The 15484-nt window shown below is 42.9% G+C and overlaps 1 protein-coding gene across 2 annotated transcripts in view; it reads left to right on the top strand.

The window, feature by feature from the left end:
• IL1RAPL2 (interleukin 1 receptor accessory protein like 2) overlaps nucleotides 1–15484 on the top strand; it is a 497457-nt gene that overhangs the window by 27862 nt on the left and 454111 nt on the right. For both annotated transcript variants that reach the window (XM_053373742.1, XM_053373740.1), the window contains exon 2: nucleotides 507–607. In XM_053373742.1, the coding sequence (XP_053229717.1) occupies nucleotides 526–607 (82 nt within the window). In that variant the 5' untranslated portion in view covers nucleotides 507–525. The remainder of the gene's footprint in view (nucleotides 1–506; nucleotides 608–15484) is intronic.

The following is a 15484-nucleotide window of genomic DNA, read 5'->3' on the forward strand; positions in this document are numbered from 1 at the left end:
TTCAAAAGCACGTCAAAGTGCAAGTAGATAAATAGGTACCGCTCCAGCGGGAAGGTAAACGGCGTTTCCGTGCGCTGCTCTGGTTCGCCAGAAGCGGCTTAGCAATGCTGGCCACATGACCCGGAAGCTGTATGCTGGCTCCCTCGGCCAATAAAGCGAGATGAGCGCCGCAACTCCAGAGTTGGCCACGACTGGACCTAATGGTCAGGGGTCCCTTTACCTTTATAATTTAAATAAAAATGCATCCTATTGTAGTGAGTAAGGCTTAGAGAAGATCTGCTGTCTCAAGTGGTCATCTAATTGCTAACTGCAGACAGGAAACTTCAAAGACCCAATTCTGCTCTCTTTTCTTAGTTGTTGTTTTTTAAATAAAAAAAACATGTCAACCAGATTTGGACCCAAACAACCCTTCAAGCATGAGGCTGCCCTCTGCAAAACTGATCACATGGACACTCAGTATGTGTGGTGCTTGGATAAGGACCTTATATATCATGTTTGTATTTCAGCTGCCAAAGGGACTCCAAGATGAAGCCGTCCATCTTCTTGTTCCTTGTGAGTTGCAGTGTATTCAGCGCTGATGTGAAGCTGGTGTCGAAGAGAAATTCAGGTAAGTTCCAGAAAGCTGCTTCCAGTAACCTTGTTGAGACATTCTGCTGTGCATTCTTTAGCTGTATAGTAAGCGTTTGCTGAGGCTTGCCTATGCACATGAAGGACAAAATTCAGCAAAGGGTGGTTCTTTAAAATATAGTCAGTGTTCTGCTATAAGTATTAGGTTTAAAAAGAAGGTGTTATTTTAAAAGTCTTAAATGGTGACAACTAATAGAGGTGCTGTTATTTCAGTGTCCTCAATACTAACAATAACTGAATGACTGATTCATTGAATTTTATATTCCTTTTGGAAGGAATGCTAAAGAGCTTTGTTAAGTGCGGCTCTTTGCAAAGTGCTTCTTTTTCTTCAAAAAGCACCTTCGTTTCTTTGCAAAAAGGTGTTTGGCAAAATAGCTCACATCTAAGCAGATGTAGTTCCACAGCAGCTGCTAAGAATGCACTTTTAGATGTAGTGTATCAGTTGCAAATGTTAATGTCAGATATAGAGTGCTTTGGACCAAGGGATTTGTGAGTGTTGGAAACAATCAGGATTATTTTTTAATTTATTTATAGAAAAATAATTGTATACTCATTTAGAAAAAAATTATCGAAGTGTTTTAAAGTAATGAAATATAAAACCACACAATAAAACTATTAAAAAGTTATTAAAAAGTTAAAGACAGACATAAGTGACAAGCCTGTGTCATTTGTTGATGAAATGAAAGAGCAGAATCTGCATCAAATCTGGCACAGAAACGTTTCGTAACCCCAAATAACTATGCTGTTATTTTAAAATACTTAAAGTACTATGGAAATTTTAATTCATTTTTGAACACCACTATTGCTGGGAAAATGTTCTTTCTAGAACAGGGGTCACCAATCCTTTTCAACTAGTGGGCACATTTTGAATCTTCAGTGAGTGCTGGGGTTGCTAGTCACAAGATGGCTGCCACAGAGGGACATAGCATAACACAAAATGGCTGCAAAGGCAAATGTCGTATAACATGGAAAAAGAAGAAGAAGAGAGAATCACCCCCAATAAGCTTCTGCTTTTCATAGGGAGTCAACTAGGTCCTGCTGGGCCTTATCATAGAGATCACACACATAAGCACTGATGCTATTGGTGTTGCTTTCTGTCAGGGACTGGCGGGACGCTGATGAGCATGCTCTGGGGGATGGAGGGCTGGAGTCTGACTCAGGAGAGGGGGGTCAGTGGTTTCTGGGGACCTGTATCAGCCAGGAGGCAAGAATCAGAGGCAGGGGAAGCTTCAGAGCTGGAGGGTGGAGCACAGGATGGGTTGGAAGGGGATGAGGAAGAGGCAGGTCAGGCAAGTGAAGGGCCAGTGCTTCCTCACCCTCTCCTGCACCACTGCCTCCCAGAATCAGGAGGGGGTTGAAAAGGGAGTTTTTGTGCAGACACAGTCTCTGGCTGCATGCGTGCAACCCGTTGAGGAAGGTACATAAACTGGTGCAGGGGGAGTGGCCCCATGTTGCTGCAACTGCTCCATAGAGCGTGGACCTGCGAATTGCTGCCTGTGATACTAGATTGGTGTGCGTAAATATCCAGAACTGTAGAAGCGACTGTATTATCTTTGTCAATAAATACTTACCTGTCTGCCATCTGCATTCCTTTGGCTGGGAAGCACCCTTGACACTATCATAGAACTGTAGAGTTGGAAGGGACCATGAGGGTCATCTAGTCCAACACCCTGCAATGCAGGAATCTTTTTGGCCAATGTGAGACTCAAACCCACAACCTGCTCTACCAACTGAGCTATATCTAACAACAAGAGGAAACATTCCTCCATACTAGGAAAAATATTCCTCCATACCAGGAAAAACACTACTCTCATTTTACATAAATTGCTTAGAAGGTACCGGCACATTTTGCTTCATAACTTTCTTTTGTTCTTTCTAGAAGGGCTAGGCACTTACTTTTTTTTTTTTAATGCAAGTTCAGAGTCTAGGGCACTTGCCCAGGAGAAACCTTCATGGGCAACATGCTCTCCACAGGCACTGGGTTGGTGACCTCTGTTCTAGGAAGACACCTCGGCAGTGGACCCCAATGTTTTCTGGAATGCTTCTCCACATAAAGGCCTACACAGAGCCTTAGATCATCGGAGGCCCTTCTCTGTGTGCTTTGTCTGAGGGAGTGTTGGAGGATGAAGGGGGAAGGCCTTTTCAGTTGTGGCTTCCTGTTTGTGGAATGTCATCGCTAGCAAGGTCCATCTAGCACCTTTACTGACATTTTGTTTGGTGCCCGATTAGAACTATTCTTTTCATGGACTATGATGGTGATTATATCTGCTGTTAGTGTGCTGCTGAAGCTTTCTGCTGCTGCTATTAGGGTGGGTGTTACTTTCTGAATCTTTCATGAAATGGCATGTTTTATGTGAATGTGTTTTACTTGCGTCTATGTCTAAAATACGTTGCGAGTTGTTTGAAGAACTACGTAATTAACAAGTGACTAACAAGCTTAATCATAATAATATACATTTTTGCCAATGTATTTTTTTATAACAATACTTTGACGGCCAAGGAAATGCAACAACCATTTTTAAGCATCCCTTGTGAAATGTGCCCATGTGTAATATAATGGTTTGCTAGAATACAAGTGATTTCTTGTTCGGGATTCTTCTTTCTCCAGTATTAAAGGCTTGATCTTGCCAACCTCTATAGAAAATATTTGGTGCTAAGATAGTTGTGCTTTGTTTAACGCAAGAGTAAAATAGTTACATATTGCACGATGCTAAAGTAAGCAAATTATGAAAGTAGTTCAAACCCCTTTCCTTAATGCTGCTTAGATATGTGTGGGGTGCTTCTTTTGTTGGAATTGTACAAGTGTAAGTGTGTGTGCATGTGTGCTACTTGGTAGTGAATTCATATTGCCTATGAGTAGCAATTTAGCAAGTAACATATGGCACAATCAGAGCTCTGATCTCTTAATGATATGCGAGTACCCCAAAATCAGTTGCACCAAGCATTCCTGTGCAATGCTTGGAAATCTCAAGGATTTTTTTTGAGTGTATAACAGAAAAGCCCACTTGCTCTGAATCCCACTTTTGCTGCTAGTCCTTTCACTTTCCCCAATGGGAAAGAAGCCTTATCTTATTAGTTTACAAATATGCAGTGTCCTTTCTTACAAGGATTATGGAACTGGTTGATTTCTACTTACAGAAGGGAAAGGACTAGCCAATGCAAGGTGTGTATCCCACCTTGAGTCATACTCAGATGAAAAGGAGGCTGGACCTAACTTTAAATAGGACAATACTTTTTGAGTGTGTGCATTTCAAGTTTCTTTCATTTTACAATCTTGCCCCATGCTTCATGGGCCTGTCCTGGAAGACTTGTCTCCCATCCTCTTGAAATGGAATTCCTCTCCTAACTTGATCCTTACTAAGGGTTCAGTTGTGTTGGCAAAACCTGAACTCTGTAAGATGTGCAACTTGGCTAGAGTTGTATCTCTATATAAGTACTGACCTTATTTCAAGGTGCCTTATAGAAGAGTAAATAATGTCTTTTCTCCCTGGTGGTGCAGGTTGAAAGGAACCCCCCACCCCTTTATGTATCTCTAACATTGCATTTCACAAGCAAATACATGCTTTCGCTACTATCTCTGAGCCCAAGCTCTGCATATAGGAAAGTTTCATATGTGTAATAGGTGACATCTTGGGTCTATTGATCAATGCAGACTTCCTCACAACTTTTTTTAAAGGGTTGCCACCTGAAGCAAAGCTATTGATGTTTCTTTCGATAATGTCATGTGCTAAATGGATTTTCTATGTTTCTCAGATTTTAAGGCTGCTCCTTGAAGCATAACTAGTGACTGTGTCCTTTTCAAAAGAAGGATGTTGCACATAGAGCCTTGTCTCCAAATTGCTCAGTGGCACGCGCTGGGAGGATTTGCTCTAATTTGCCATGTTGAGGCTTGTATAAGGGAGAAACGAACACCTAGGAAAACTGTTCAGAGGATACAATTTTGCAACAAGCTAAGAGGATGGAATCAATCATCTTCCCCAGGAAAGGAATACACTTATCAAGCCACATTTGTGTTCTTCAGTCTGAAGCTTAAAGGGTGACATTCAACTAAATTTTACTCGGGGATAGAACCATCAAAATTAATGAATATAACTATGTTAGATCCATTAATTTCAGTAGGCCTATTCTAAGTTAAGCTTAGCTGAATGCCACCTAATATATATTTACATGCAAATGTTTGTAAATATTTTTAACCTATAGTTAAAAGTTACAGGATTTCAGCAGGAAGCTATGGGACATGCACCAATGCACAGCCTGAAACTTTTGCAGGTGCAAACAGTATTGGATTGTGGAGACTTCCGGGGAAGGAAATGGCAGATTGGCTGTCTTTCTATCGGCTCTCCACTGACAGAAGATAATTACGTGGTGATCGATGGTAATCAGGCTGAAGTTCTGACTATCAAATCACTCTGTGATAAAGAGTGATCGAGTGAGTAACCTCAAATGGTCTGATCAAAGCCGTTTTCTGCTGTTGGCACCTGGGGGGATTAGAGGGGGCCTAAAATGAGCTGGTGAGCCGAGGGACTGACATTGCATCCAAACGCCACATAAGATCCCTTTGATTTGCACCCTCTCTTTCTTAAACACTTTTGAGACAAGATAACTCTGTGACGTTGAGAGAAATGAAATTTCACAATCGGAAATCTTGCTGTTCTCTGCTGTCTGCACCTAGGGGTTCAGAAGGGCTTGGAATGAGCTGGCAAGCAGAGGACCTGACATGGTGCCCAAGCACTACAAGAAAAAACTGTCTTAGAGAGATTTATCTGTCTGCTGGTGAAAATCTATAATTGGAAATCCTGCAAAAACTACCTTTTGTCGCTAAGAATAATAAAGGAAAATTGGTTGTTAAAGTGTCTAAGCAAGAGCAGAAAACTGGATTTAGGGTTGGCAATAAAGATTAAATAGGTGAGGTGACCCCTTGTGTGAAAAATATCTATTTCTTCTTATTCTTTAAAAAAAATGGCGCTGATAAACTGAAAGTAAATTACTCTCTATTATGCCAATAAAGGCTGAATGAATGAATTACTTTCTGTTGGGAAAAAAATCTTACTTTCACTGTGACTGTATTCTTAAAGTGGAACAACAGAAACTCTCAGTATGGCAAAGGTATTTTGAATCTTTCGGTGACTATTGGGATTGTTCAGCAGTTGAAGGCTGAACAATGAAAAGTGATCAGATCAACATTTGATAAATCAGAGAGAGATGAATTGGAAAATGGAGATGGAGACTATCTAGAGACTTGAGACCAAATTGATGAAAAACTGGCAGAATTGGATGGGGAACAGTAAAATGGGAGAAAGCAGATGGTGAAATGGAAGTGCCTTCCATTCAAGAGTTTAGAGGAGAAGGAGAGGATGGAATCATAGATGCAGAGAAAGAGATGATGGAAATGAGAGGGGGGAAACTTTGGAAAAACATCAAATGTAGCATTCTGCATATGATTTGGAGTGAATTCAGAGAACAATGCTATTATATTCATGAAACTATCTCTGGAAAAAGACTGGGGAAAAACAAAAGTGGGAGGTCCTAGAGGAGGAGATCAGGGTACTATCATAAACACAACAGAAAATGAAAAACAAAAGGAAGTGGATTTTGAGCATATAGAAGTGAGCTCATATAATGAAAAAAATGACCCCCCCACTCAATATGTGATCACAGTGGAGAGATTTTAACATGAATGAAATAATTTATTATTACCCAGTATGGATGAATGGCGGTGGGAATTAATGAAGGCAAAGTTAATTACCAATAATAATAACAATCTGGGAATCCCTCTTGGACTTTTTGTGGGGAAAGAGAAATTAATGATTCTGAGACACTGATTCAAAAGAAATGTTGTTTAACAGAAAGTGGAGAAGGTAGCTATTAACATGGACTGAATGTCTTAAATAATCTTTTTTTTAATGTAACTGCAGATGGAAAACTGGAAGTCTTTTGTTATCTATCTCTAATGTTTCTTTTCCTCTTGTCTTTTTGCATATCTTCTTCTTTTCTTTTTTTGTTCTCTCTCTCTCTCTCTCTCTCCTTTTTGTTTTGTTTTTTGGAGCCCTGTGTTTGTTAAGGTCCATGGATTAAGGTCCATGGATTAAGTATTCATGAGAATGGTGGATGGAGGGCCCTGAGTGGGAGACAGGAAGTGTTGGTCTCCTAGGGTGAGATGCTGGGAGGGGCTGCTACCTTCTGCATGTGGTGGGGGCTGAAAATTGCCTCCAGAAGAGGACTCTGTATTCTACTTGTTCTGCTTGTAGTTTTTGTAGCTGTTTCCTTATTGTATGGCGAAATTCTTTAATAATAAAAAAAGTTATTAAAACAAAAACAAACAAAAAATTCTGGAATTCTGTAGCTGTTTTTAAAATTTACATTAGTTTTCTGTATCTTACTGTAGTGTTAAAAAACTTTAATAAAAATATTAACATACAAAAGAAAGAAAGAAAGAAAGAAAGAAAGAAAGAAACTGGAATTGCGTGTATCACCCAACACTAGCATGAGCAGGGCTGCCCCAAGACATTTTGACACCTGAGGCAAACCACAAAATGTTGTTTCCCCCACCAGGGAAGAAAGGGTGAATGGAGATCCACATCAGGAACAAGGTGGGGAATAAAGATATACATGGTGAACAAGAGGGTAAATGAAAAACTACATTGGGAACAAGTGAGAGGAATCAAATCAACCTTGCTCAATGGTTGAACTGGGAATCAAAGGCTGTTTGGGGTGGGGGTGGGGCCCACTGTGAACCATGACAAGCGGGTGCAGACCCCAGGTGACCCCTGTGCCGGGGGTGGGGAGAGGAGGCCAGCAGTATGGCCTGTATGCTGAGAGCTCACTGAGGATGGAGGCACTGGGATGGGGGCTGCAAGGAGGTGATAGATCCAGCCTCCAAGCAATGTGTCACAACTGTTGCTGCTACTTGGACAATAGTAGTAGTGGGCATTGCATTCCTTGGAGACCAGATCTGCTGCCCTGTATATCCTGTCACCCGAGCTGGTTGCCTCACTCTGCCTCCTGAGTGGACCAGCCCTGCTCATGAGTACAAATGAATGCACAATATAAAACATGTCTGGAAGGGCCCAGAATTGGCTAGCTTGCCCCAAGCGGTTGCCTGTACACTGTGGCCAGTTGTCACTCAGTAAAGGATCCTTAACATTCATCCAGTATCATGTAACCCACAGGTAACTAAAGAGGCTCCTTCAAGATGCTGTTATATTACAGTTTCCTTAATCCCTGACCATGGAGCATGCTGTTGGGGCTGATGGTAGTCGGAGTCAAACAGCACCTGGAGTTAAACACTGCCTACCCTCTCTGTAACCCATGTGTTGACAAAAAATATCTGTAGAGTGCTGAGCAGCCGTGGTATTTCTGGCAGATTCAACAGCCTCTGGCTGGCTATGGAAAATAAATGGATGACTTCACCGGAACACAACAGGGTGCTTTCCTACTGCTTTGTCACGAGAGGGATGAACAGTGTAAAGGCGGTCTTTGTTGACCAATGACAAAATTGGGAAACAGGGCAGTCTTTATTGGGTGGTGATGTGTTAAGCAGGCCAGAATGGGTTTCTGTTTTCCCTCATGATGTATGGTGTGGCTGAGATTAATTAATTTGATGAACTCCTAAATACTTAGTGTCAGACGGTTGTTTATAAAATTGCCATGGGCATTGGTGCTTCCATTGCCAAAATTGCACCACCTGTGCACAGGAGAGCATATCATTAGAATGAGAGCAGGATGGACCCCCAAGGCTTGCAGGTGTACAAAAGCACTTTTTAATAATGACCAAAAAAAGAAAAAAAGAGGAGCAGGGAATCCCCTCTCCCAAATAGCTCAGTGAGGGCTAAGTGTGCTCAATTGCCATTGAACGTTAACCGACTCCTTGGGAGCTGGGCGGTGAAAAGGGGAAGGGGGACGAAAAGAAGCAGCTGGAATTCAGGGCACTCTGTACTGCAACATTTTGTTGCTGCTCCCACTTGTTTCTATAACAATGCACATAAGTAAAACAGAGTTCATAAGCCACCCTGTGGGTCTCTAAGTGGCCTAGACATGGACAACTTTCCCCCCCTTTTCTTTTGCTTCTGATGATGCTTTGTGAAGAAAAACAACACCCTAGAACATACTGCGAGGAACTGGTTTTCCAAGCTGGTGGCTTGGAAGTTTGAGTCTTATCACCACAGGGACCACTAACCTCTTGAGGCCTGTGGGCCCATTGGTACACCAAGAAAGCAGTCGTGGGCAACGCAAGTATGCGCGAGTGCACACACACACACACACACACACACACACACACAGCAGCTAAGCACACACTGCAACCTATTCTAGTGTCTACAGTGGAATGCTTCTTTCAAGCCTATTCTTGATGTATATGGAGGAAATTCTGTGGCTAGTAGGGAAGGCACCTGTGGTTGCATATGCAGCTGTAGGTACCACACTGATGACCACTGTACTTCCAGGTCACAGCCTGGACCTATGGCATGTGGTGCCTCCATATAAATACGTGGCAAAACCCTCCCACTATATTTAACATGGCAGTATCTATGCTTTGGAACTCTCTGCTTATTGACATCAGGCAGGTGCCTTCCCTGTCCTGTTTTCAGTGCTGTCCTGGATTGGTTGGACGCAGGGCAATGGTGGGAGGAACCAGCTGGGGAACTCCCATGGGAAGAAGGCTCAGAGTCCAGGGAGTGGTGGTGGGAACAACAAACAGTGGTCACAGGGAGAAGAGGGAGAAAACAAGGAAGAGGAGGTGTCGGTAACAGAGGTAAACAGTTTAGTAAGCTGGAAGAGGCTGGGGCAGGGCACAGTTCAGACTCTGAGGCAGAAGTGGGGGCTGGGGAGGGGTGGGGCCAGGAGACAGAGAGGCAGGCTGCTGAAGAATCCAGGGAGACTGGCTCCTGCTGCTGCATTATCATGTGACTGAGGGAACACCAATGTGTTTGGTTTGGAGAAGACATGGTGGGGCAGGAGAGGCTGAAATGCAGCCCTCTGGGCAGTTGGCTTTTCTTAGGCTTTCACCTTCCACACAAATACACCCCAAACCTACATTGATTTGTATGTGTTCTGTTTAACTATGCACTTTATTTGGATATGTAAGAGGATTCTTGAGTACAGATGAAGGGGACAAGTGCACTGTTGCCATTTGCAGGTGCTTTTAAACTTCTGCTTCAGGAAATGAATGCCATATATGCAACGGTCACAGTTTGACAATATCTTAGTACAGTAATTATTCCTGCTTGGCATGTTAACTGAGTGTTTTCGAAATGATTGAGATCCTCCAATGAGTGGTTTGGCCTGCGAGCAATTTTCACCAGGAAAAGTAGAGTTCTGATTTATCTAGGGTAGGGAAAATTGGCCTTTCACACGCTAGCTTAATTTTTTTAAAAAATAAAAAAGTATTTTACTGTGAATGCTTTATGCACCGGCCGTAATATTATTTAAAGCTAATCTGGGATTTAAGCAGTGGGAGACATGAAACCATTTCTTTTTAAGATTTATGTAATTCTTCAAAGCCACTCTGGGTTCTTGAACAAATAATTAAATATGTTTATAGGAATGTTAACAATACCTCCCCAAGATCCTAGGCAGAAATCTCTGTAGTCAATAAAGTGGAACAACTCAGTTTAAGCTCTTGCTGATTAAATGTGGTGGTGGACCTTTATTTCTCTGCAGAAAGTAAACACTGCTTCCACTTTCCACTTGGCTCATTGCTAGCACAATTCTGTCTTGGTTGCATTTGAAGCCTCAGGGTACACTTGTACTACAAATAAAACACACATGCACTCAGTCCCTGAGATCCCATCTTTAGTGTGTAAACCCTTGCAAAGGTTTGACAAATGTCACCTGTCCTATTTAGGTTAGGGTTGAGTTTCCAGTCAGCACTGAACCAGTGATCTTTGGAGCTTAAAACATAAGGTCTCTCTCAAGAGGCATAAGGTCAGGTAGCTGCATCTTCATCAGGCTCTTGGGTCTACTGAGCAGCAAAGTGAACTCATTATTAAATCAGAAGGGTATCATCTTAATGCGTCACCCCAAAAAGAAAATGCATTCATTAAAAGAAGAACAGAAGAGGATGCAGATTTACATATGCTAATTTATAGATGCAAATTAAGAAATAATTTCTGTAATTTAAAGAGAAATAGGCACTCTCGCTGTCACTGTCAGACCCTCTAAGTGTCAGTATTTGCAAGGGACATTCCTGGATTTACAGAAGCCGTCCTGGTTTCTGATTTGATCCCAGAATGTCCCAGTTTTCTTTAGGACATCCCTGTTCTCACTGGAGAAATGTTGGAGGGTGTGGAGATATCCAACCCCCAAGCCATCTGAAATCAGCCCTGTATAGGGAAGTTTTTTTGATGTTTAATGTTTTATTATGTTTTTATATATGTTGGAAGCTGCCCAGAGTGCCTGAAGCAACCCAGTTAGATGGGTGGGGTATAAATGTTGTAATCATTATCATCATGGAATAGGATGACTCTATTTTCATTGGAGAAGTGCTGGAATGTATACACTGTTGATGAGCAGCTTCAGGGCCTCTCCTATTCTGCCTTCTTTGAGCTTTCCCCCTTTGAACTGGACTAGGACTGGACAGCCATTGCAATTGAGGGCTGTCCTCTGTAAAGCAGGATCACGTGGCTGCCCTGTCAGTCAGTCTTTCCTTACAATGCAGCCTCCAGAACATTCAGTTGCCACATGATAGTCCAGTTTGCATTTCAATATAACCTAACCTGTTGTGCAATTAAGCTTCTTTTCCTCCAGATCTTCAGACCTTGGGGAATGCTTTGTTCTGATTTGATGGGCCAGAGAAGACTGAGACTGAGACAATTCATGTTTGTTTTAAGGGATGCAGCGGGTTGGTCTGCAGATGTAACTGGACTACAAGCCCCAGTGAGTGTGTTCAATGGGAGGGATGATAGGAGTTTTAGTCCAGCAAAATCTGGAGGGCCGAAGGTCTCCCACTCCTGCAAATTAGGAAGGTGCCTCTTGGGCCATCCTAGCTCAGCACTGTTTGCACTGACATGCAGTAGCTCTCTAGGGTTACAGACAGGGGTATTCTCAACTCTACCTTGGGATGCTGGGTATTGAACCATGGACCTTCAGCTTAATGGGATGAACATGGAAGAACAATGCAGTTATTGGACTATAATATCTCTATTCAAAATGACATCTGTAATTTTTAGGCAAATCTGAGGCCTTCAGTGAAAAAAAATCTCCCTCCAGAATGGAACTTCTATGTAGGTCAACGCAACTCTTATTAACAGTGACTCAGCAACCCATTACTTACAGACTTTCGCTCTTCCTTTAGGAGTGATCAAATCTGCTCATTACTGCTCTGCTTTACTTTTTGTCGGGAAATGTTTTGGCCCAACATTAAACAGTTCTCTGCATTTGGCAAACCAGAGCACAGCCACCAGATTCACTAGAACCAGTGGATGGCTCAAGAAGACCTGGGATTAATTCATTTGTTTTCTTTAATAGAATTGATTAGTTTAGGGATGGGGAACCTGCGGCCATCCAAATGTTGCACTCCAATTCCTGTCAGTCCAAACTATTGACCTTTTGGAGTTGGAGTCCAGCAACATCTGGAGGGCCACAGGTTCTCCATCCCAGAATTTTGTATCCCACCTTTGTTCCACTATGAAACTCAAACAAGGATTATCCACACTTACTTTTGCCCCACTCTTTCCTGGCACTGGTCTTTGCTTTAAAGCTCCACGTCCGAGCACTATTCTTTTTTTTTGCCCCAGAGCTTCCCCCATAAAAACCCGCTCTTTAAATCTGAAATGCAACAAATGGCAATAGGGGTTTTCTGCAGATTTCTGTTTTTTCTGATTGAACTTTAAAGAGCGGGTTTTTGTGGGGAAAGTGTGCTTGGACACGCGTGGACACAAAGCTTTAAAGCATGCACTATGCCTTGAAAGTATGGAGGAGAGGTAAGTGTTGTTAAACCCTAAGTGTACTGGGGTTTCTCAAGTGGTATCCCATCCAATCACTAACCATCCTTAGACCTGCTTAGGTCCAGCATCACCTGAGTTGAGACCCTGGTGCAATCTTTGGGTTTGAGACACAAAGAAACCCATCATTACACATGGCTGCAGTATAAGACTGCTCACCTTTCATGGTTGTGGCTGGGCATCTGGGTGTGGCTAGGGTGTGGCCATGGGTGTTTTAAACCATAGCATAGCCAGGGGGGCTACCCTATCCCAACCCACCTGCCTTCTTTTTAAGCTTTGGTATGACACGACCTTGCTATGGACAAATGTCGGCCGCCTTATTGGGACTGGGTAGGAGTTTTTCCACTTGGTGAATTGGCACTGGCCATTTGGTTTTCACCTACCTTGTAGCAATTGTCACAACTTTGTAAGGTTAGGCATTGGGTAAGCCTTTGTTTAAGGGAGGGGAGGTTGTAGCCTTTGCCTGCCCTTCCTCGTTAAGGGTATTCTGTTAAAGGGATTGGGGTGTGTGGATCCTGCCTGGAGTCCAAACATGGGCTAGGGCCATGCCACGACCCCAATGGGGACCGCTCGGGGTGCCCCTATTTGATGTAAGTCTTAGGGCTCCCCTTCTGGTGGTTTACCCTTAATTTGACTCCCTGCAGACAGGCGGGAGTCAAGATATAGCCTTGCTTCAACCAGTGCCTAAGCCAAACTGCTCACATCTGTAACCAATAAAGTTGTGGCCTGTTTTGGTCCATTAACCTAAATACTCGCGGTTCTGTGTTATTAATCAATAAGGAACTGCAGGGCCTTGGTCCTTGGCATGCAATATATAGTTTATCCCCTTGCTTGTAGCTGTGTCTTGGACCAGTTAAAGGGGGTATGTACATATCTGACCTGAAGAGAGCAGCTTATTTTGACATTGATTTTATTATTTAAGTTGGCATCCCCCAACCTGATGCCCTTCAGACACTGTTGTAACTCCAGCTTCCATCTGCTCTAGCGACCATAGCCAATGGTTATTGAAGATGATGGGAATTGTAGTCCTAAAAGAACTGGATGGCACCAGGTTGGGGAATGGTGAACAAGGTCATGGCTGCTTTGCTAGAGGTGACCTTAAAACAAGGTGTGTACTTCAACTGTTCTTTTGCAGATTATTTTTTTTTTTAAAGCTAAGGAGTAAACCCTACACAAATCAAGAGTGGAGTTGGATGGTGCCATTTACGCCTCCTTCCAGCAACTCCTGCAGCCAAGCGAGTATTGCTCTGCTTTCCTCTGGATCACATCCATGAGGCTGAGATGGTGTCTTGTAGGCTGGGCAGCCCAGGACCTCCAGACACACTGCCCAGGCTTTTACCCTGGGGGAGGTCACTTTGGTGCTGCTAACACAGCAGTTTGACCCCGGAGTTGCACTCCACTATCTCTTAAAACAGATGTATGCCAACAGCATCTGAAGAACATGGATGCTCTAGAAATTTTGTAGCAAATTTGTAAGTTCATCCTTTTGTACTTGTTCCCTTTGTTTCATTCTTCTGCTGTGTGTCACAGCCCCCCAGAAGACATCATTCCTTCTCTAGCAACTCTTTATTCCTCCATGGAGAAGCCATCGTGACATTTTGAGAACAGTGAATCTATACACGACTTCTCCCCCTTCTCTCCTCCTCTCAACAAATATTTCCTCTTTTTTTCAGATGGTTTCTTTGTGCAAAGTAGCCTTGTTCGTTCAGGGTTTGGCTTATACTGGGCAATGAATGTTCTTGCTTGAGATTCTGGTCACGAAATCTAATAACCCTCTAAATTAGTCACCATTAAACAGAATCATGGCTTAGTTTGCTTTCTTTTTGCATCATCCCATACCAGATTGATGATGTTTTTAAGAGCACATCCTTAAGGGGCTATTAGTTTATGCAAAAATAAAATTCCCTCTTCTAGATCTAAAAATATTTCCTAACAACCTAAACAAAATTTAAGGAGTTGAAAATTACCTTTTAGAGCTCCCTGTTGGAAGGCACAGCACGAGTACTAAATTATCCCCATAATTACACCAGTAATAATGCACAACCTTCATGCACACAATAAGACCCTTAAAGGAGATCTGACTTTTACAAGTATATTATACCTTAGTGTGCCTAATGCAAGACAACCCCAACAACCGGAATGAGATGCTCTTTCACTGCAAAACAGAAAAATATATTTAAGTAAATATCTTTCTGATATATATATATATATATATATATATATATATATGAATGAGAGACACCTGGTTCCTTCTGCTCTTTTTACCTGTAAACTATTTTTGACAGCAGCTAGGACTTAAGGGACTTAGGGACGTGGGTGGCGCTGTGGGTAAAAGCCTCAGCTCCTAGGGCTTGCTGATTGAAAGGTCGGCGGTTCGAATCCCCACGGCGGGGTGCGCTCCCGTTGCTCAGTCCCAGCGAGTGCCAACCTAGTAGTTCGAAAGCACCCCCGGGTGCAAGTAGATAAATAGGTACTGCTTTATAGCAGGAACGTAAACGGCGTTCCATGTGCTGCTCTGGTGCCGGCTCGCCGGAGCAGCTTCGTCACGCTGGCCACGTGACCCGGAAGTGTCTGCGGACAGCGCTGGCTCCAGGCCTATAGAGTGAGATGAGCGCACAACCCTAGAGTCTGTCAAGACTGGCCCGTACGGGCAGGGGTACCTTTACCTTTACCTTGAGGACTTAATGGTTCCAATATTGTACGGAAGTGGCAGTTTTTGTGGGAGCAACATCTGGGTGTGTGTGTTTAGTAGGTTTAATCAAATGGCTGGCTTGTTGTGATTCTGTTGTGAATGCAACCTTGCATTCTGAAGAGGTGGTTGGATTTTCACAGTGCTGTGTTCTGACTGGGGTTCTAGGAGAGGCCTGTGCTTCAGAGGAAGTACTTCAGTAGCAAATAGGAATGATGTAGAAATTCAA

This window comes from Podarcis raffonei, chromosome Z (genome assembly GCF_027172205.1).
Source record: "Podarcis raffonei isolate rPodRaf1 chromosome Z, rPodRaf1.pri, whole genome shotgun sequence".
Classification (NCBI taxonomy): Eukaryota; Metazoa; Chordata; class Lepidosauria; order Squamata; family Lacertidae; genus Podarcis; species Podarcis raffonei.